The 22,792-nt window shown below is 51.2% G+C and overlaps 1 protein-coding gene across 1 annotated transcript; it reads right to left on the reverse strand.

The window, feature by feature from the left end:
- Positions 1 to 9,752: 9,752 nt before the first annotated feature.
- Positions 9,753 to 22,771, reverse strand: UBL7 (ubiquitin like 7). The gene is made up of 11 exons (XM_025883924.2): positions 22,651 to 22,771; positions 20,905 to 21,117; positions 20,061 to 20,180; positions 16,334 to 16,416; positions 15,457 to 15,541; positions 14,797 to 14,854; positions 13,940 to 14,073; positions 13,630 to 13,679; positions 13,235 to 13,402; positions 12,543 to 12,665; positions 9,753 to 10,010 (listed from the first exon to the last, which is right to left on the reverse strand). Exons 2-11 carry the CDS (start codon positions 21,086 to 21,088, stop codon positions 9,873 to 9,875), a joined length of 1,143 nt encoding a protein of 380 aa, XP_025739709.1. The 5' UTR covers positions 21,089 to 21,117; positions 22,651 to 22,771; the 3' UTR covers positions 9,753 to 9,872.
- Between the last annotated feature and the right edge of the window lie 21 nt (positions 22,772 to 22,792).

Here is a 22,792-nt window from a genome sequence, read left to right on the forward strand (position 1 = left end):
TTTTCATCTTGGCCTGACTCCCTCCCCTCTCCCTTCTCCTCCCTTCCCCAACCAGCAGCCTTCTGGGCTGCCTCCCCCCAGCCAGCTGGTGTATGCTCAGAAAATCCAAACTCATTTCCATGTGAGTGGAAGGGGATATAATTAAGAAGGCCCCTTTCCCCAGTAGAAAGAGAAGGGAGCATCCTGCATTCCCAAGACTCACTGTCCTGGACGCAGGGTCAGACCGGCTTGAGGGAGTCTCTGCCCACAAGGTGTACAGGGCTCAGCCATGCAGGCAACCCAATGACCCAGTGGTGATGCCGGGCAGGATCCAGACCCAGGCCCTCTGCAGGTCTGTGAACAGTCCAGGCAGCTCTGCCATTAGCTCATCCTCTCAGAGCCACATGCCTGCCCTTTGTAAAGGGGTCTCCTCTCCCTCAGGCCAGAGAGGGCCCACACTTTCCACCTCTCCTTGTGCCTGAGGGAACCACGGATGGGAATTCCACTTCTCCAGTGCTTACTGGATACCTATCTCCAGGTGGGCTGCAGTGAGAGGAGACAGGGTGAGGAGGAGGGAGCAGAGGGGCACATGGGCCTCTAGGACCCACACACCTAGCTGGACTTGATTCACTGGAGGCAGATCCCAGCAAAGACAGGGTGCAGGCCGCCCCAGGCCGCCCTGGCCCCAGCCCCAGCTCCAGCCTTTTGCCCTGCTCCATGGCCAGGAAAGTTTTGTTACCAGGAAGTTTTGCTTTACCATTCCATATTTTGTTTCCAGCTATCCCCTTCCTTCTTCCCTATGAGCCCCAAGATACCCCAACAGGCCAAAAGGTGAAATCAAGATGCCCCCAGAGACAGTGCAGGGCTAGGTTCCTGGCCTCCAGGGTGGGGCCAACAGCTTGCTGATGCCCAGAGGTACAGTGCCCCAAAGAGGGGTAGGCTGGGGGCAGTTCAGAGAGCCCCTCCCCAGGCGTGCACCCGAGCCTATGGCCCTGAGGCCAGCAACATATTCTGGCCTTGGCTAAGTCTCCAAGACACACACTCTCCAGCCCAGGGCCTCATCTGCTGAGCTGTATGGCCTCCAATGTCTGTCCTCTCTGCAAAGATAAGGAAAATTAAGAAATCACCTGCTCCTGCCTTTAAGAAGGGAGAATTCCGAATTAATGATAACACTGCCCACGTGCCAGGCAACCCACTTCCACCTACGTTACCCCCAGCAGTTCTACACTGTCTCCCTCAGTGAGGGAGAGGGTAGAAGCCCTTATGACAGGACACTGAGGCACAGGGACGGGGAGCGGGGACTGCAATGGCTGGCACCAAGGTCACTCTGTGCTGTGCATGCTTCTCTCTGCAGCCTCGCTCTAGCTCCGCCCACCTTCACAGTTTTCTAAGGTACGTGCTATATTATTCAGCTCCCTTTGCAAACAAGAAAACCAAGGAACAGAGAGGGAATGAGATATACCCAAGGTCACACAGCTAGGTAGAGAGAGGGCTGGGGTGGCAGCTCCGGCTGTCTCCCTGGGGCCTCCACCCTCATCTTCTACATCAAATGCTCTGCTCTCCATGCACTGCCCCCTGTTGCTGCTGCCTGCTGTGTATGGCTGGAGTCTGGATCCAACTGATCTCAGAAAGACCCAGGCATGGCCCAGGTTACCAGGTGCCGGGCAGAAGGACAGGCCAGCACGGCTGGGCTCAGCCTCCCAAGCAACAGGGCAGCAGATGGAAACCGGGGTAGATGCCAGGGAAGTTTTTTTTCCAGGCTGGGGTGGGGATGAGGGGGTAATGCTGAAGACTGTTCCACCTCATGTCCGAGGGTGGGCCTCTGGCTGGGCTTCTCCATGCCCAGTTTAGCACCTGCTGCACTCATGGGCACCCCCAAGCCGGCCAATCTAGGGGCAAAGGGCCAGATGGCAGCCCACTCCCACCAGCAGCCAGGGGAGGTGAGAACTAGGCCTATGACTGGGGCAGTAGCTCTGTAGAGGGAGAGAGCAACTAGACTGTGGGCAGGTACCCAGGGTCGGGAAAGCAGATGGCCAAGACTGGTGCTTGGGCATGGACTTCCCTGCCTCAGGCAGCATAGGAAAATCCACTGAGAATGGTAAAGGTGCTGACAGGAGCCTGCCTGCCTCACTGGGGGCCCAAGGCTAGCTTTGGGGCCTGGAGCAAGTGTGGGGGCATAATCCCCACTCACAGCAAATGGTGGGAAACTGACCAGGAGAAGCAGCCACAGATGGGAATGCTGATGGGTCTGAGGGGGAGGGGTGTGCATTCCTGTCCTCCCCTTCCCCATGGCTCCCCATATGGGGGACAGGAGCCGGGCGAAGAAGGCTGGGAGCAAGAAACGGTGCAGGGCCTCCTATCCAGGAGAAAAATACCTCGAAGAGGTCTTCCCTGTGGGTAGCTGAAGCACAGCCAAATCCAGAAGGCCTCTTGGGGAGTCAGACTCATGGACACACATAGACCTGAAGTTCAGAGCCCCGAAGCAGCACTGGGACCCCTCCCCAGCCTTCCAAGCAAAGACTTTCAGGGCCCTATTCAGTGCATTCCTCCTCTCTCCCAGCTTTCTCTGACCTCCTCCTCAGCCGATTCCACAGCTGCACTTGGCCTTCAAAGGAGTGACCCACCCCTCACAAGAACGCCGTTATAGGCACAAGGAGCCCAAGCCCCTAACAGCCCCTTCATGCAAGACCCACCATGCTACGAGGCCTCAGAACTTGGTGTCCACCCAGGCCTCTGTCCACTCACAACAGCAGCTCTTACTGTCCATCCCCCGACCACCACTAGCACCCATGGTGGGGGTGGGGGGAGGCGGCAGAGACCGGGGAAATCCAGAGAATGGTGAAGCGGACAGGGCAGGGCTGGGGAACATGGGGAGGGCACATGCTCTGTCCACAGGGCAGATGCTACTCAGCCCCAGCCACAGGGGCCACGGGAAAGTCCACCCAGTAGGACAGGCAGTCTGATTTTTCAAGAGAAGCTGAAAATTGAATTTTTATTGTAATTCCCAACTCCCAGTTTTAAAATACTGGCAAACACCTCAAAGGCAATGTAGACCATGTCTGGAAATTCCAACTTGCTGTGTGCTCACTGTATGCAGGCCCATGAGTATCTCATGAGTGCAGGCAGACACCAAAGCCTTAGCTTCCCCTGGACATGGCCCAACCCTCTGAAGACCACGTCAGGGTTTAGGGATGGACCATGTGAGGTGCACACAGGAAACCCTTCTCGGCTTGTGCGGGCCCTGGTCCCACAGCTCACCTTTCCCTTAGTGTTCTGCCTGCCCCTAAGACTCTGCCAGGATGTTCACCTTGAGTGCCCGCCCCTCCCCACCTATCCAAGCCTGACTCTTCCTTCTAGGTCAGCTCAGCCATCGCCTCCACCTCCTACCCCTGAGGGTCAGCACTTCCCAGCAGTACCCCATTCCCGCATCTCTGTTCTCTGTCCTAGCTATTCTAGATGCATTTGTATTCGTTTGGTTCTACCCGAAATTGCCAAGATTGGGGTCTGGCCTGCTAAGTGGAGAGACAAAAGTAAAAACCTACAGGGGGATATTCAGTGATGGCCAAGAGATTCGCAGATAAGAGCTAGACCTTTTCTCCTTCCATCAGGGCACTCAGCTCACCTAAAAACATGGCAGGTCCTCCCATGGCTTCCAGGGGCAACCCAGTGTCTTAGCCCCAAAACTCTGCCGGCTTGGCACTGGGCTTGTGGCAGGAGTGCCACCTGGTGGCCACTTTGGAACAGAGCGGAGTCAGGCTAAACTGTACAGATAACTCCCAAGCCTTTGTGGAGACAAATTCCTCCCTCCGCCCCACCATACCCCCTCCACCCCCACCCCCATCTCTTGGCCTCTCTTCTCAGTGCCCAAGGCCTGTGGCAGAGCAGGATCTCGTGGGAGTCATGTGGAGCCCATCTAGACTAAGAAAGTCTCCTGACTAGAAGTGGCTGGGAGGTCAAAGAAAAAATCCCAGCTGGCCACTGACCCAAGTTAGGCAAGGCCCTGCCCCAGCCCTAGCCTCCACTCCTCCATTTACAGGAGAAAGAGGAGCTATGCTTCTTCTGGTCCATTTCCCTCTAGACCAGAGACCAACAAAGCTCTCTCATCCTACTTTCTGCATGTCCTTCTTGTTTGCAGGTTGAAATACATATGCTTCTAAAACTATCTCTGCAGGATAGGCGTCCCAGAACCCTCCCAGCTCTGACGTGATGCCTGAGCCTGCTGGGCCTCCTGAATGAAAAGAAACACTTGCAGATATGTAGTCTCCCACAAACCATTCCCAGTCTTCCATAGATACAGTGATCTAAGAATTCCAATTCTTGACTCTCAGAGGTCATTCGGTCGGACCTGGGAGCCCTTCGCGGCAGCCCTGATGGTGATCATGCAGCCTCTCACATACCTCCAGTGATGACGAGCTCACCTCCAAGGCAGCCTTGCCCACCTTACTTAGTTCTGATGAAAACGTCTCCCCCCCGGAGGAAGACTCCTGCCCAGTAGTCCTAAATCTGTCCTCCAAGGCCACACAGACCACGTCTAATCCCTCTTCCTGGGATAGAGCCAGGGGATTTCAATAGGGGATTTCAACACGGAGGTCGTGCCCTTCTAAATCTACTCTTTTTTTCAGGGTAAATAACCCCAGTACCAACTAGGTCCCTCATGGGGTTTTGGTTGTTCTCTGTCATCCTGGCTGATTCCTAGGACAACAGCAGTCACTTAACAAACTTCTACAGAGAAGCTCTTAGGTGCTGGGCAGCCCAGTTTGTGTCCACCTCCTTCAAAAATAGGGTGGCAGATCAGAACACAACATTTAGAAAAGAGGCTGAGTAGTACAGGGTTGGAAGACCGACTTCACTCCTGACCAAGCCCCTCCAAAGGCACTGCCCTATTGAGCTGGGACAGCAGCCTGCTAAATCCTATTGATCTTAGCCCACAGTCATCCTTGGGCCAATTCCCACCCATCAGCAGTGGCTTTCTGGAACACTGGTTGAGAAAGATGATGAGTCTGAATCTGGGCCTAGGAGGGGGAAAAATGAGACCCCATCCTGCATGAGAGCCATTGGTTTTCTGGTCCCCACCACAGGACCTTAGACTGTCCCTGTTCCTGTCCGTCGTTAGGGTTGCCCTAACAAGAATGACTGACTCCATCAGTCATCTAGAACAATCACCAGCCTATCTCTGAGTGCCCTGCCATCTCTGATTTGCACATTGTCAATCTCCACTTATATAAATTGAGGGAAAATGTCAAACAGGACACAAGTGAGCTCCAAGAGGTTAGGCTGTCTGTGGAAAAGATCTAACCCTTAGCCAGTCTCACTTAGAAGAATGAATCCCTTCTAAGACGCAAGCTGCCACTTCCTGGAGGGATGAGTGCTGAGCAGACCCCACAGTGCCTCCCACGGGCGTCCAGGTCTGGCACCCAGGTAAGAGGCCCCAGGTGATGGACTGATGGAATCGTGCCGATCCAGTCCCATCCCAGTCCCAGGAAGGCCAGTTTCCCCACATAGCCACGTCCTGTGACAACAGGAAGCAGTCATCTGTAAAAGGGGGAGTATCTACCTCTCAGGGTTGTCATGAGGTTCAGCTGCGATAGCATCTGTGCATGCCTAGCTCTAGGACTGGCACAGAGAGAGGGCCTGATAGATGAGTACTACTGTAGCGCATTGCTGTCAGCTGCTTTGCCAAGGTACAGTAGGGCAATGCCTGGGTCTCGGCACAAGGTATTTCAAGCATACAGAAAGCTGAATTCTGTTACCAGCAACTGCAGACAGAAAGTGAAGGAGCCAGACAGGGCTGGGCCCAGGGAAACCAGCGGCACAGCCAAGTCGACCTACCACCTCCCCAGGCCCAGAGGGGGATTGGAGAGGCTGGGTAAGCACACGGAGGCCTGGAGGTTGGAAGTGATTTAACCCCCACCCCTGACTTTCTCAGCAAACATGCAATGCCACGGCCTGTGGCAGAGGTGACAAGAGGCCAGCTCAGGGTAGGGTTCTGAGAGCTTGGTATGGGCCCAGGCCAGATGGGGCCCATGCGCCCGGCAAGCTGTGCCAGCCCAGCCCATGCCAGCCCAGCCAAATGTGAGTTATATCAGGAGAAGGGATCTGTTCAGAAAACTCACCCATCTTTGCATATTTACATATTCTATTTTGGGGTCTCTTCCTTTTTTTTTTCTCCCCTTAGCTTCCTAGAAAAGTTCTCGTGATCAATTCCAACTTCACCTCTACTGAACTGCAAAAGCTCACTCTCAGTCTCATCTCCCCTCCAACTGCCAACCATCTTCCCTCCAGCTACCCTCCTGCAGGCGAGGTTCCCCAGAGCTCTCTACCTTCCCTGCCTCTGCTGTGCCCACCTATTCAGGCCTCGACCCCTATCACTGGGCTCTGGGTCCCTGGTAACATCTCCCCAAGGTCACCATGACTCACGGCAGCAAGTCCAAGGTTACAAGCCCTGGTTACCAGGTCTCTCCGTGACAGCTCACAGCACCCGACCATGCAGTTTGTCCAGTTCCTTCCAGTCTGGCAGCTATGATGACTCCTGGTCTCGCATTCCCAGAAGCGGCAGATACCCCCCATTCCGTGTTCCATGGTCACCAGTCACCACCCCTATACAGTATAACTCCTTAGTGGGGGTCCCTTTCCTGCTACCTGCCGCTGAAGAGTTCAGTTCCCTTCTCACATGACACAGGCCCAGTCTTCAATTTAAGACTTCCTGATCATTATTATCTGCAGCCTCAGAACCATCCAACTGTTCTATAAGACATCCCCACCTGGCTGCCCCATGGCACTGTGAGCCCAACATGTCCCAAACTGGCTCTGCATTCCAAATCCCACGCCCCATCCCTTATTCTTGCTGCCCCATCTACCCACTCCTCCCCTGCCGCCCCCTCCCTCTCCCTCGTCCCCACAGCTAGTTTTTGTTTCTCATCTCACATCCCTCCCCTCCAACCCAATCCCCCTGCTGTGGCTCTCGTCGAGGCCCCCACTTGTGTCCCATCTGCAGGCAGCAAGCCTCCTAGCTGGTCTCCTACTGCCAATCTCACTTCCCACAAATCCAGCCTCCACACAGCTGTCAGGTTACCTCACAAGAATCTGGCTCCCCCACTGCCCTGCCTAAAGCCATCCAAGGTGCTCTCTGGTGTCAGGATAAAGCCCAAGCTCCTCAGCCTGGTCAGACCCTGCAGCACCTCCCACCCTCCCACACTCACCAGCCAGGGGCAGAAGTGGGAGGTGCACCAGCTTTGGAGTAAGACAGACTTGAGTTCCTAAGGCCGACTTGTCCAAATCCTGAGACTGTGGACAGATGACCTCACCTCTCAACCCCGGTGTCCCCACCTGATACAAACCAGAGGTAATTAAGTACACTCCCCTTTCCCAAGATGCGATATGAATGCTGATTCCTCAAAGCTAATTCACTGTCCACCCGCCCTCCCCCCACAAGGCCACGCTGCCTGGTGAGCGCATGGTCAGTGCTAAGTGGATCACAGCTTCCTCGCTGGCCTCCCTCCCTCAAGCCTGCCTCACTCCCCACCGGTTTACACACAGCAGCCAGTGACCTCTCTAAAATGCAAATCTCACTCTCCCGTGATCCGAAATCTCCTGTGACTGCCCAGCATCCTTAGGGGAAGTCCAAACTCCTTGTGACATGGCTTAAAATAACCCAGCCTCTGCCCACCTCAAGATCCACCCTGCCACATAGGGCTACCAGAGCCCTGTTCTTCCCGCTCCCACTCAACATGTACACCTTCCTGCCCAATGCCTCCCCCAAGCAGCTCTCCCTCACACACACACACTCCCCCCCCCACCCTAACCCAAATGGGCTCCCCTTCCTAGGAGCCCTAAGCCAGGGGACCTGCCTTGCCAGCTCTCCTCAGGCTTTAGTGTGAACATCTGTTTTTCTGTCTTCCCAGTGACGTGGCTCTGTGACAGCAAAGACCCCATCAGGTTTACCTGGCACAGAGCAGAAGCTGGATGAGTGTTTATTGAAAGGGTGAAGGGAACAATGGTAAGGAAGGAGTTCTTGGCCCATGGAAAGCCCCAGACTCCGTAGGGGCACTTATCAGACTCAATATATATTTTTTTAAATGTGGCCAAAGGAAGCAAAGCCAACTTGCCAAGACCCTGGAGGAAAGAGCTGACAAAGAAGGGAAAGGGAAATCATGGAAATGGTTCAATTCTGGGAAGCAGTACAACTGGTATTTGGGGGCCAGTTCCAGGGACAGGACAGGGTTACCCAAATGTCCTACAGCATAAAGGGGTGGGGGAGCTCTAGCACCTCTGAAGGCAGTCCCCAGAGGCAGAGTTATGACTTGTCACAGAGTGAAACTAGCTCTAAGGCAGGCTGCGAGAGGAAGGGCTCTGTCAGCCCCATTTGACCAAGTGGTCCCACGAGGATGGAAGTGGCCTTTGTTTCCACCACAAACAAGCCAGGGACGCCAGTGCGAAGACAGAGCTTCCTGGTCTTTGTTCTCAAGCCCAAGGGGGCAGCTGGGCTCCAAGCAGACCACTGAGGCACAAAGAGGCCTGGCACCAAGAAACCTGGTGAGTTCCGAGCCTTTTCAGCGAACACCTCTCAACATTAATTCTAGGACTGAGAAGGGAATGCAGCAAGACTTCACGTTTTCTGGAGGAGGGAAAGAACAATGTGCTGCTCAGGCCATATCTGGAACTGTGGGTCCCCCCCACCCCAAGAACCTCCTTTTAAGAGCGTCACTGATAAATTGGAAGTCATGCAGAGAGAACAGGATATGCTGGGCACCAACACCAGCACAAGCCAAAGGGGCAAGTGAACTGCCATTCCTCTCCCCAACTAGAGCCATGCTAACAGAGCAGAGGGAGCAGCAGGCTTGTCTGTGGGGACTAAAGGCCAAACGCTCTGGGGAACAAAGGACACAGCAGGCAGTCCTTAGGAGTGGGGGAGACCTCTTGTCCCAAGGAGCGACAAGCAGAAGCTGAATGACCATGACTGGGGATGCTGAGGACAGACGTCTGCCGAAGACACAGGGCAGGAGCAGACCTCTGAGCTCCTTTCCACAGAAACACCATCTGAGGGGAAGGATGTGACAAAGTATTCAAGGCACACGAAACCCACTCGCTCAACTTGGGCGTGTGTGCGACGCAGTCGGGAACACTGTGCCAAGGGGAACGAGAGCTCAGGCAGATGGAGCAGCAGCTTGGGGGTTGGTGCCCTCTCTTCAAGATGAAAGCTGAGCCCAGTTCGTGTTGGTGTTGTTGTTTAGCATTGTTATTTAACTGCTCTTGTATTTACGCCTTCAGGACAGAGAAGAGGGCCCTGCCTCCTGGCACTGCTCTGAGGCCTGGAGTCTGGCGTCCTTACAGCATCAGCGGCAAAGACTGCCTGAGGAGACAAGGCCAGGGGAGGGACATGGAATCTTCTGGAAGCCCGTGGGAAGGAAAGCTGCCCTACCTGCTCCCAGTAAAAGTACCCCTGGCCACTCCCCAGCCTGGGGTCATCTCAGCAGCACATGCCTCTTCTGGCCACATGGCAGCCACCCTGGACACTGGGTGGCAGCCTTGCTCCAGCCTTGGGCATGTCCTGAGGATGCCACACCCTAAAGTACCAAAGGGCCTGGGGCTATCACGTGAAACTTCTCCCAAAAGAGAGTATGGGCATCACACAACATCCCATGACACGGGTCTAAAATTTTCCACCCAGGGCTCAGAAGCAGGGGCGAGCTACACACCAAGACCCACACACCATGCCTGCCCCCCTGCCTCCACCAGCTCCGGTCAGCCAGAAGGGTCACGCAATGGACAAGGCAGAAGGTCAACCATCAGATGTATTGGGGAGAGGAGAGACGGGGCACCTTCAGGAGTGCCTCCTGTGGGCAGCCACCTTGGCAGTTTGCTGGGGATGGGGGGCGGTGAGAAGGAGCAGGAGTTCATGGGGCTCCTCCGGCAAAGATGAGCTCCAGGGCCGCTTGGATGTCGCCGCCAGTGGCCTGCAGGGCCCGCAGGCTCAGCTCGTCGTCCTGGATGCCCATGTCACGCAGCTGCTGCAGCTGAGGCTGCCACTGGCTCTGTAGAAAAACAGGAGCAGGCAGGAGCGGTTAGCTGGGACCCTCCGTAGACTCCCTCAGGTCTGCTCTCTTAGGGGGGGAGAGGGAAGGTGGGTTCCCACAGCAAAGTCGCCGCTGTGAAGTTCCACAGCACTCAGGGCTTCGAGGAAGACTACCTACCAGAGGAGCTGGAAGGTTTAGAGAACAAACACAAAGTTTTCCCAATTAAAAAAAGGAAAATGTCACCATAAAGATCAAAAGAGAAGGCGCAGATTACTCACAGTCTAAATTTCAAAAAATTAAACGACTTACTTTCTTCTGCTCTATGTACAGACCGACAGACACGTACACACAAAATGGGGGAAGGGCATACATTTTTAAATTAGTTTTGTTTCTGAGCATGACGCAGAGTGAAAAGTCTCAGTCTATCCACTCCCATTCCCACCCCAGAGAACCTATTTTACTTTCTTTGAGAAAATACAAATATGTGTTCTTTTATCTACTCTTTTCTGAGACCCTTGTTCTACATTCAGCAACCCCTCTCACTTTTTTCCAACATAATTAATGCATCCCGGTGATCTCTCTATGCCACTAAGTGAGGACCTTTTTATTTATTTTTATTTTTTTTAAGATTTTATTTATTTATTTGAGAGAGAGAGAGAAAGCACGAGTGGGAAGAGAGGCAGAGGGAGAGGGAGAAGCAGACTCTCTGCTGAGCAGGGAAGCCCGATGTGGGGCTTGATCCCAGGACCCTGAAATCATGACCTGAGCTGAAGGCACACCCCTAACTGACTAAGTCACCCAGACGCCCCTAAGTAAAGACCTTTTTAATAACTGTACAATATTCCAACTCATGGACGTCCTGAAGTGTACCATAACCGAGCTGTTTCCAACCTTTGGCCATCACAACGATGCTGCAGGGACCACCTCTGTACAGATGTCACTTTCTACATACACGTACCTCCATCTCCAGGGTAAATTCCAAGAAATGGGGCTGCAAGGAATCACACGGCTTTAAGGCCTTCAGTACTTCCTTTCCACGAAGAGTCCGTTCCTGCCCTCTGTCTGTTCTTCTATGGAGTTCTTAAACCCAAATTACTAGAATTCTCCATACCAGGGAAGTTTTGCCCTTTGCCTGATACATGTTACAGATTTTTTCCCAGTTTGTCAGGCTTCGGTCTTTGCTTGTTTGTTTGGTTGGCTGGTTTGGTTTGCTATGCAGAAATCTTCACTTTTACAAACTCAAAATGTGTTACTCTTCATGCAATGGCTCTTGGATTTTGACTCTCAGCTACAAAAGGCCTCTTCTACTATAAAGGTTTAAAGAAATTAGCCCACATTTTCTTTTAGTACTTTCAAAGCTTAATAATACCTCTACCTCATCAAGGAGGAAGTGAACAATTTAGGGAAGACAATGTGCTCACTTATGGGAAAGAGAAAGCAGTGGGGATGACATGCAAATTCAGAGAGGCGGGCACGCAAGGGTGAGGCATGGAGGGCTTTTCAAAAATCACACAAACCAACTCTGCCTCATTTACAGGCCACATGGAGCCAGTGAAAGCTCCTGAGCTGGACAGCAGAGGGAAGAGGCATCTAGCTGCGGAAGATGAAGGAACGGAAAAGACAAGCTGTCCACGGATCCTGCTCCTGTTTCCTTCACTGTCCACCAGGGCCACGTGGTTTAGAGAAAAACCACAGGAGCTTGAGCCCTGTCCTTCCCCCGGATGGCTTCATGACCCTGGACAAGTTCCAGAAATGACACTCGTCTCCCAGGCTCACTGTGAGGAGCAAAGGAAACAGAGTGCAGCAGGGACTCCTCATGAATGGAGACGTGCAAGCAGACGTTGGTTCCTAGGGCCTTCCACTTAGCTGCTAGGGTGACCCTCCCAGGAAGCAGAGCATTGATGGTATCCCTCCCTGCTTAAAACCTTCCATGGCTCCCTGGTGACTGCAGAATCCAGTCTGGTCTCCTTACCTGAGCACTCCAGGCCTTCGTGCTCAGGCTCCTGCTTCCCTTTTCACTGGCTCCATCTAGGATCTTCTCCATGAGGATACTGCCTTCTAGCCTATAGGCTTGGGTATGTCACATGTACCTCCACAGGTGGCTGCCTCTGCCCAGACACCATCCTCCCACCTAAATACCTCCTTCCCCACCTGACTAACCTCTAACCAATTCTTTGACAATCAGCTCTGCTGGTACCCCTCCATGGCAGTGATGATGATGGCTTGTCTCTGCCCCAGGAGCTGGACCCAGGTCTGGTACATAGCACGCTCAAGGCTCGGTCAATGCTCATGGAATAAATGAACAACTCTTTGACTCAAACTGCCCTAAGTATCCAAGCCACACAGTCAGTAGGGGCAGGCCACAGTCACAGGGTACAGGAGTGAAAGCCACAGCGACAACTGCCCTTGCTGGAAACATCCTCTCCTGTCACACCACCATGCCCCAGCTGTTCTGGAGTGAATAAGGCCCTCTGAAGAGCAGGAAGAAGCTGACTATCCAAAGTAGCTAAGAAGTCGCCAGTAACTAGGACACCAGAAGGGACAACTAACCTGAAGGCTGGGCTGCCCCGAGGCCTGCAGGGCATGCTGTAGGGCTTGGCTGAAGAGATCATTGGTGATGGGCGTCCCTGACTGGACCCCAGAAGACATCGGTGAGGTCCCCGAGGAGTGGCCCTAGAGACGAATCAGCGGTCAGTGCCACCCTCAGAGCCACCTCAATCTTCCAGCACATACCAGCTACTGTCACAGCACCCCATCGTGGGTCCCCAGGGGACCCAATTACTGCCTCCCAACAGAGACCTGCATGAGACAACCACAGAGGGATGCCTAAAAGCTTGCTGTGGCCAGGGAAGATTCCATCCTTTCCTGCTCCAGGGAAATGGAATCGAGCCCCTAACCTAGCCTAGGACCGCTGCACTGGGAGAGATGGCCTTGGCAACTAGAGTGACCATTACCAGGAACACTTAAGCCGGACGGCTGAACCCTGTCATGGATGAAGAAGGGCACGTTATGTGAGGGGAGGTACTTCTGAGCTATGAGGGGAGGAATTCTGGACTGTACCGCACCCCAGAGGCTGGGCCCTAAGGACAAGGGACAGGGGGAGGTCGACCGAGCTGCCGTTGAGAACCCCACCAGGGCTCCAGGCAGACTTCAGCTCAAACCAGATGGAGTACCAGGGTCAGTACTGCTAGGGAGCTTCTCCCCTGGGGGCCGGCCTCCCTCTTCAGGCCCTCCCTCCATACCTGGGTGCCAGGAGTCGGCGTGTGAGAGCTGCTCTCCGGAGTGCTGGCCAGGGCTAGGGCGGTGGCCAGCTCGCTCTGGGTGATGGGCCGGGGGCCGGCAGCTCCACTGTACCCCAGGGAGGCTGGGCGAGAGCTGGGTGTGCTGCTAGAGGGCGTGGACCTGGAGCTCTGGAGAAGGGAGGCAATCGGGGAAGTGGCACTGTAACGGTCCCACATGAACCCTGCCCCCACTACAGGAACTACCTGAACTGCTGCCAGGTTCAGAAGGTTAGAGTAGGCCACAGATTGGCCACCGAAGAGGTTAAGACCACCTCCCAGCTTGGGTGTGCCAAGTCCTAAGGAGAGGCGCATCCCTGGCACCATCTCCTCAAGTGGCAAGCAGCCAGGCCACTTACTGGGTGAAAGTCGTCCTCGTCATCAGAGAGCCCTTCAAACAGGAAGCCACCTGGAGGAGGGAGAACAGATTTGGGGAGGAAGAACAGAAAGGCACAGGCGCAGCTCCAGAATCTCAGCTCAGATACTCTCCAAATTCACATTTTCATCTCTCCCCTTGGAAAATTACAGGACAGATGCACTCCCTGACTCAAACCGAGAGTTCCCAAGGAACGCCCTCTGCCAGCGCTATACATAGCTGCTGAGTAAAGCAAATCCCTGGGCCACCGCCTGCTCCCCAGGGGGCCTACGTTACACTGCCCTGGGGCCTACCTGGCATGTCCCGGTATGAGCTGGAGGGTGCGCTCCGCGAAGAGGAGTCGGCTCCCGGCAGTGGGGTGCTGCCAGCCACCGAGTGCAGAACCAGGATGATGGCATTGACCAGGGCTGGGTGAGCAGGCACCAACCTGGGGCAGAGGCGGGAAGAAATAGAGGGTAACTACGAAGGACCGAGTTCCCTGGGCATGACAGAAGTTCTGGGTGCCTTCCAGATAATCGCATTGCCTGTGCCCGCCTTTAAATTCCTCAGCGCCTCCCACCGGCTGGCTCTGCCCCCAGCCACAGCGGCCAGGTCTGCGGTCCAAGGGCCCACTTCACATGCTTCACCTGCCCCTCCAGCAAGGCGTCATGGGACACGCACAGCCTAGGAGGCTCGGGCGCCCTTCTTCAGCCTCGACTCCGTCGCGACTTTCCTCTGGGAAATCTCTGGGAGGTCCCTTCTCTTCCCGGGGTGGGGCTATTTTCTTCACTTGCACAGTAAGGGATATGACCTTTACTATGTCCCTTCCGGCTCTCAAATTTTAGGGATCAATGCACCTGCTTGCTTTCCCCATCCTAAAATATTTCCAAGGCTCTCCAATGTCTACAGAAAGAGCTGAACTGAGCCTGGCCCGCAAAGCCACCGCCCTCAGAACCCTGCTTCGTCTCCACATCTCCACATGTCCCTGCCCTTGGGCTTTGTTGGTCTACTGGTAGCCCCTGCTCTTTCTCACCTCCTGACATACTTCACAGGTGGACACAGGGATAGACAGGGTTGGGCTCTAAGAGCAGAATCCAGGGCAACAATGAGGATTCTGGGCCCACCATCTGGGGAGGGATAGGGGACCCTTTACTAAGATGGGTGTACTTACGTATCAAGCATGCTGGGATCAGCGAAGACGGAGAAGAGGTCCTTGTCCTGGAGAACGCCTGAAGGAGAACAGGGCTCACCTGAGAGACTGCCAATCGAGCCAGATCCAGGAGGGTGAAGAGGCTGTAGGCCTCAGATCAACCGGCTCGACAGGGACATAGGATCACAAAGCAGCTCCCACGAGAAGGGGGGAAACGAAGCACCAAGAAACACAAGCCACATCAAAAACTAATGATGTAATATATGGTGATTAACATAACAATAAAAAATTAAAAAAAAAAAAAAAGAAACACAAGCCAAGTGTTCTCCATCTTGTGCCCCTCTCACCGCCTCCCCCTGCACTTAGGCCACACGCCTTAGACTAACACGCCAGCCTCTCTTCCCCATACGTCTGGGTTCTTCCCTAAGCCACCAATGTGTTCAGGAAGTCTTCCCTACTGGGGGCTAACTGCTGCCCCCATTTGGCATCCTCACGCCTCATTTCTGATGTTAGGTAGGCCATGATTTCTCCGTGGCACTGACCGCCCTTGGAGGGCTGGGTGTAGGGAATGTGTCTTGGTCTCCCCTCTCCTTCAACAAGACCAGTGATCCTGGACAAGATGGTAATTGCCTTCCCCTGGTTTCTCCTTCTCCAACAACTCCTATTTCCTCTGGCACTTACCGAGAGCAATAGGGTCACTGCTGAGGCCTGGGGTAGCCACAATGATCTGATCCAGAGATTCCTTATTGCTGAGCATCTTAAAGACCTGCAGGAGAAATGGGGGGGGCTGAGCACTCAACTAAGCCCAATCCACTCAGCAAACACCCGCACGCTGCTGAAGGGCTTCCTCCCTCTACAAGCTCGCACACACACCACTACAATGGAACAATAGCCCCAGGAAACAGATGAACCTCTTTTTGCTCTAAGATTGTGGTTTACTGGAGGGTAAACATTAAAAAAAAAAAAGCAAGATCACAGTAAACCTTCAATTTCTATTCCTTTCCCTCCTCTACAGTTCTAATGCTTCCAAAATAAAAGCTCTCTTTATAAGCCCAGTAACAAGCGTTCCTCTAGGTCCCAAAAGCCCTTTTCAATCTCTATAAAATTATCATTTTTGTATGCATCATATTGAGAAGTTTGCAGCTCTATTAATTTGGCTTATCAATTCTCCTACAGAGACACGTCAGCACATTTTCTCAGTGAGGAAATCCAGGTAAGGAGCAGTGGGCAGGCAATTCAGCAGAAAGTCAAAGAACAAGGCCCAGCAGAAACAGTATGTGGATCCACAGGCTGTAACTACATTCATTCCATGAGGCCAATATCAGGAGAGGTGGTATCATTATCATTAGATGGAATCAACAATACCTAGCTGAGAGAGCCTCTTTGGGGGATGACAGGGCTCTACTGAGACCCATAGGCATGACAAAAACTCCCCAGGAACTCTCGGTCGCCATGGCGACGGCCCACCATCTCCCACTCTATACCACTCACCAGCGTTAGCACCCTCTCCTGCCATCCTGACAGGAGGCTTGGGCAAGGGGCCTGGGCACACACTCACCGCCTCCCTGTAGGAGGAGCTGCTGTGCAGGGCAGTGTGCAGCACCCGGAACTCCCTCAGGGCAGCCACTTTGTCCACAGGTTCTGGGGACAAGACACTCAGTTACCTACAACCCGGCCCTGTCCCTGCAGCAGATGCAGTGCAGCATTTCAGCCCGTTCCCCCAGCACCCTGCTAAGAGGATGAGTGCCCGTGCAGAAACACCCACCGATGCCGCAGATGTGAAAACTGTGCTCTTTTAAGCTTCTCCAGTATATAAAACAAAGAGATTCCAGCTCTGGCAGAGGTGAACCTTGCCACATGAAAGAGACGGCTCTGATCGATCTCCCACTGCAGGAATTCTAGACTTCTTACATTTGCAAGGGGGAAGGTATAATCAACTCAGTAGACTTTTATACAGTGATTTAAAATAAGAACCAAAAGCCATCTGAACAATATGGAGCGATGCTGACACAATATGTTAAGGGAGAGAAATAGAACACAAAGTTGTACATATGTTCTCTAGTAAAGCTACGTAAAATGTGTCCGTGTGCACGTGGTCCCAGGCTGGAAAGGGACAGAGGGAAGAAGAGAACCTGGGTAGGGTGGCAGGATCAAGGCTGATTGTTTCCTCTTTGATATCTTCTTTCAGGCTTCTGTAATATTATTCTGAATTTTTAAAAAAATATTTAAAAAGGACCGAGAAAACACACCGTGCTCCTAGGGTTCTTGTAACAACCTTGTATCACATGCCCCATAACAAGTGCTTCACTGAGACTCAAAGCTCCCTTCTGATCTTTGGACACTATGATTCATTCCCAATATGGAAAAGTTTAGCAGCTGTTTTAGTTTTACTTGGTTACTTTACTATTTAGGACATCAGCCCATTTCACAGGTGAAGAGATCTGGGTAAAAGGAGGGGCAGGAGGTATGAAGTCCACACTGGGTCACACTTTTAAGTGTGGTTCTCCTCACCTGGGACAGCTTCTTGTGATTATACACACCGTGTACTGCCCAACTCCAGGGGCCACCGTCCCAAAGCAAGGGGAATGGCAGCCTGGGGTCTGGGATAGCAACCATGTCCTTACCTATACTTCTAATCAGGACAGTGGTATCTTCCAAAAAAATATTCATCTTAAGTGAATTACCCAATTTATTCATTTAACAAACATGTACTAAGCAATTTACTCCAGGCCTGGTTTGAGGGAAAGGCACAGGAAGGCAAAAAAATAAGACTCCCTGCTACAACAAGAAACTCTTGGGACAGGAGAAGCAGCGAGACTAGATCAAACCCACAAACACACAATGACAGAAGAGCATGCTAGGCACTCCGCAGAGATGTGGGCCCCAGTTAGGGCACGAGGGGCAGGAGGCAGACAGCCATCATGCAGAGGGCAGGCTAGGACACAGAGCCGTCTCCCAGGGGAGACCATCTGAGAGGGTGTTTTAAGGCCAAGCACATGTTTACTAGGGGGAGAAAGTCCTAAGCTTAAGTGAGAACATGTGCAAAGTCATGGAAGCATAAAACAACGAAGTGCTTTGAAAGAACAGCAAGTTGGTTTTTGTGGCTGGAGTTCAGGGTACACAGCGCTGCTGGAATAGCAGGCTCAGTGAGATCCTGAAGGGATTTGCAACCTGCCACAGAGAACCATCAAAGGGATCCAGGTGGGAAGGAAGGGAACTGACAGGTTCTCCTCCTACAGGCGCTAATCTAGTGGGAGATCAAGAAATGTGCTTCCTTTTATAAGAGCACTCAAGGATAAAATATCCAAAATGCCAACATGATAGTTTCTTTTCGGATCTGAGTTTATTTTCACTCACAATAAAACGTGACTTTGTTTCAAAAATAAATCTCCAGGCCAAAGGGAGGAGGAAAAGGACTCTTAATAGCTTAAGCCAGCAATCAGCTAAGGGTTATGGTTGTCTCTACAACATCTCTGAGCTAATCTCAGTCTCACTCTTTTGGAAGTGGGAGGCAGCCAGTCCAGTGGAAAGAATGTGGGCTCTGGAGCCAGGAAAACCTGATTCACATCCCAGCTTTTGCACTCACTTTCTAAGTAGGTGACCTTGAATAAATACCTTTTTTTTTCTTTTAAAGATTTTATTTATTTATTTGAGAGAGAGAGCGTGCAAGCACACAAACGAGGAGGGGAGGGGCAGAGGAAGAGGGAGAAGCAGGCTCCCCGCTGAGCAGGGAACCTGATGCTGGGCTTGATCCCAGGACCCTGAGATCATGACCTGAGCCAAAGGCAGACACTTAACTGACAGCCACCCAGGCACCCCAATAAATATCTTTTCTAATGCTCCTTTTCTTCATCTATAAAATGCTAAAGCTGTCATCTGGCCTACAGGTCTAATGATTAAATGGGATAGCAAAGAGAAACAATCTGGCTCAAAGGAGCAACAAATGTTACTTTTCCTTTGGCAGTGCCCTCCAGCCAAACACCAGAGGGGCACACCTGCAGTGGACCACACTGGGTTTACTGCTTTGTAGAGCGAGGAGGATGCACACCATAGGAATGTGGGCATCTCAATCAGATGATGTGAGAGAAGATTTATAGGATTTGGGCTTTGGCTGTGATGTGGAGGGACGTTTAAAGAAGCAGGGTTTTGCTCGGGGTTGAATGCTGTCAGGAATTGGGGGTGATTTTATGATTGGATATCTTAACAATTCTTACCTAGAAGGAAGGAAAACTAGAGCAAGGCCCAAGCTGTAACTGATAAAGATGGAGCAGTCACTCATGATAGCTGGAGACAGGGATATGTGGTCATTTTTGTGATGCAGACAATGTTCAGAGTTTTGTCTCTGTTCAAAAATGAGAGCGATCTTATTGTTGTCTTGATCCATTACTTTCTCAGAGTGAGTGGCCTTACAGATGTTGGTGATCAGTGAAATTGTTCATGTTTCAAGGCCTAGCTGAGGGCCAGGCCAACGCCTGATTGTCAGAGACTGCCTTTCTCTTTCGCACTTCCCATGAGGGGCAAAAGAAGATCTTTTTGTCCTTTATGTTTAGAATTGAAAACGGGAAATTTCAAGCTGATAACCATTCACAGCAATCATGAACGTAAAAAATATGTCAAACTGCCAGTTTCACAAAGCTAATCTTTTTATACAGCTTAGCTTTATCCTTGGGAAAGCTTTTAAAACACAGAAAATTTAAATTATGAGTTCTAAGCAGCACCTTTTATTAATAAATCAAAAAGGCATTAAAGGCCCCTAAGTTTACTCCAAGAGCTACTTTAATACTATTATTTTCAAGCTTAAGGAAAACACATTACCAGGATAGCAGGAGTGACCTGATTGAATAAATCACCACCTAGGGTCACTTGTAGGAAGATCTGCTAGCAAGAGGACAAACTACATCATTACAGGAGCACAAGGAGTTTCCAGCTTTTTTCTAATGTGAACAACAACAACAACAACAAAAAGATACAAAATTCACTGAGAAATCAACTGTTAATCTAAAGGAGTTTAAATAGACACACACTCCCTACCCCACTATGAAACAGTGGATAATGAACTTAAAAAAGTAGAGCAACAAACCCCCTTCTGTTAGTGGTGTTGAAAGCAAGTAGATCAAAATCGCACATTATCAATGAGAGACTAATCCAATAAGTAAAACAGATATCCTCCATCACCATCTCAGTAAATCCCCTCTTTATTCCACCCAGGCCATGCCTCAAGAACACACAGACCCTTTCCTTGTAGAGATTACAGAGGCTCTCCCTATCTAAGGGCCCTTACTCACCTGGTTTCTGATCAGGCTCAGGCCAGGACTTCCTCAGAACATGTACTGTGGACCCAGGTTGAATGCCATAGAAGTCAAGGGTCTGGTCATCTTTAAGCTTCCGGCCACAGTATATCAGATCTAAAAAGAGAACGGTCCATTTATATTTTGCTCCTCAAAACAATGTAGATTGTGTCTGCCCCTAAGAAACTTATCTTGATTGGACAGATAATGATACTTGCTTTATTTAATACATACATTTTAATAAAAAGCATTAGCAAGTACAAAGTCATAAAATACAGAATCTATGCATAGGAAAGCTCTAGAGCTTAACATCCTGGAGACTGCTCAATTTAAATGAATGGGAAAATGCAACAACAAAAAAAGGATGAATCAGTTGGATCTCTCAGCTATTATAAATTATGTAATTTAATTTAATTCCTTCTTCCTCCACCTAGAATACCCTTGCCATCCTCCTTTCCTTTTTTATTACCTTCCATCTAACCAACCAAGCAAACAAAAATCCTTCTAATCATCCCTCAAAACCCATCTTCAATACCATATACTGGGGGCCTCCCCCAACAATGCACTCCTCCTTCTCTAGCCTACCCCAAATTCTTGCTCTTCCATGTTATAGCTAAGGAACTCTGTGATAAAGTAGCTCAGTATAACGCACAACTGAAATGGCAATCGATAGTTTTATTACATGGTTTGTGTTCCTAGTCACCCAACAACACTCACTTCCCAGACTGTTAACATGATGAGGCAGCAAATCCCAAACTCTTAATTTACCCTTATAATTCCAGAAGTATCTCCCCAGAAAGAGATCAGAGCAGCAGCCCATTCCCAGTCCACAGAGACTCACCAATCAGCTCAGGGTCTGGAACAGACTCCTGGAGTTTGCCAGCAATGAGCTGCTTCAGAAATGAAATACTATAGCCCCCCAGTGAGTATTCACCCAGTTCTGACTCTGGCAACTGGAGAATAGACTTTGGGGCAAGTGGCTGGTCAGCCAGCTTCACCGCCAGGTGCCAATCTGAGAGAGACATCCTCTCTCTTTCGCGCTCTCTCTTTCTCCCTGTAAAGGAACAAAGCCTTAGTGGTTAAAGGGCAGACCACCACCCTACACCACCCCCACCCCACCAAGGGGTTGAATGAAAGCTAATTCAGTGTGACAATGTTGGAAAAACACAGGATGCAACATCAGGAGGCCAGAACTAGAATGTGGGATCCTCTCTTTACTCATCCTATGATAAACAGCACAAAACTTCAGCTCTCTAGGCCTCAGTTCCTTCATCTTTAAAGTGGACATAAAAACACCATCTCACTTAATAGGAATGTTGTGAGGTTCAAATGAGATCATCCAACCCTCTCCCTTATGTATGCTCCTTATTTCCAATTTTCTTCATCAACTCTTCTTGAACTGCAATAGCTTTATAACAAGCTCCCTGACTCTTGCCTCTCTCCCTATCAAACATCCATGCTACAGTAAGCCAACTCATCACTTTATTTTTTTCAACTCAGTATAGTTAACATACAGTGAGTATTCCTTTCAGGTGTACAATTTAGCGATTCGACAATTCTATACATTACTCACTGCTCATCCTGATTAAGTGTACTATTAAGCCCCATCACCTATTTCACCCATTCCCCCACCCAGCTCCCTTCTGGTAACCATCTGTTTGTTCTCCACAGTTAATCATGGTTTTAAAACACCGACCTTATCAAGTCATTCCTCTGCTTAGAACTCCTCCAATGACTCCAAACCACTTCTATGAATAAGTCTAAATTCTGCAGCCTGGCTTATGACAACATTCTTTCTGTTCCCTCTGCCAGCCTTCCTCCCCGCCCCCAATAGAGCCCTGTCCTACCCTAACCTCTTCAGCACTTAAGTCCACCCCCAGAAAGCCTTCCCTCACACTGCATGTAATTCCTCCTCCCTTTGGTCTCTTAGCAAATTCCTGCCAAGATCAACTCAAATACAACCTCCTCCATCCCCTCTCCCCTTCCTCTCACATTCCCTCAGGGCAAAGGTTACAAATATCTATTTAATTCTCAACCCTCCACTCCACCCCCAACCCATTCTAGGAGGCCCTGGAAAGCAAAGACTAGAATTTTTGCCTTTATTATCCCAATGCTTGGCAAATGTATCCGGAAAATGAATCAGGAACTCCGAGGGTGGAAGAATCTCATAGGACCAGGCAAGCCCTCGTTATAATCATTACTGCTTCCAAAGAGGCCTCTAGTAGGCAAGAGTAAAAAGAAAAAGAAAAAGGTCGTGTGGCTTTGAGGCTATACAGCAGACCCCAAGGCATCCTCAAGGTACACATCTACTTTAATACTGTTCAGGTTTATGAGAATAAATAGGTCTTTTTATATACCATATCTCATTTAACCCTCACAATTGTTCCTTGAGGCAGGCATTATCATCCACATATTACAGACGAGGGAACCGAAACTCAGAAAGGTGAAGTCACTGGCCCAAGGTTACAGACAGCTAGTAGTGGGTCAGGGACACTATCTTTTAGGTGACGACCCCACCGCTCCCACGGGACCAGCTAACTAATAGACACACGTCTAGCGCGCGCGGCCCAGGGCCCAGCGCCCTCACCCGTCCCGCGGAAGGAATCCGGCCGCAGAGCCGCCGGTGTAAACACACTCCGGTCCACTCGCCGGAAGCCGGAAGCCCTGCGCTGCACTCTGGGAGTTGCAGTTTCTGCTGCAACCCCGCCCCTTCTGAGGCGCCTGTAGAC

This window comes from Callorhinus ursinus, unplaced genomic scaffold, assembly GCF_003265705.2.
Source record: "Callorhinus ursinus isolate GAN/ISIS: 27379988/994484 unplaced genomic scaffold, GSC_fseal_2.0 scaffold25, whole genome shotgun sequence".
In the NCBI taxonomy this organism is placed as follows: domain Eukaryota; kingdom Metazoa; phylum Chordata; class Mammalia; order Carnivora; family Otariidae; genus Callorhinus; species Callorhinus ursinus.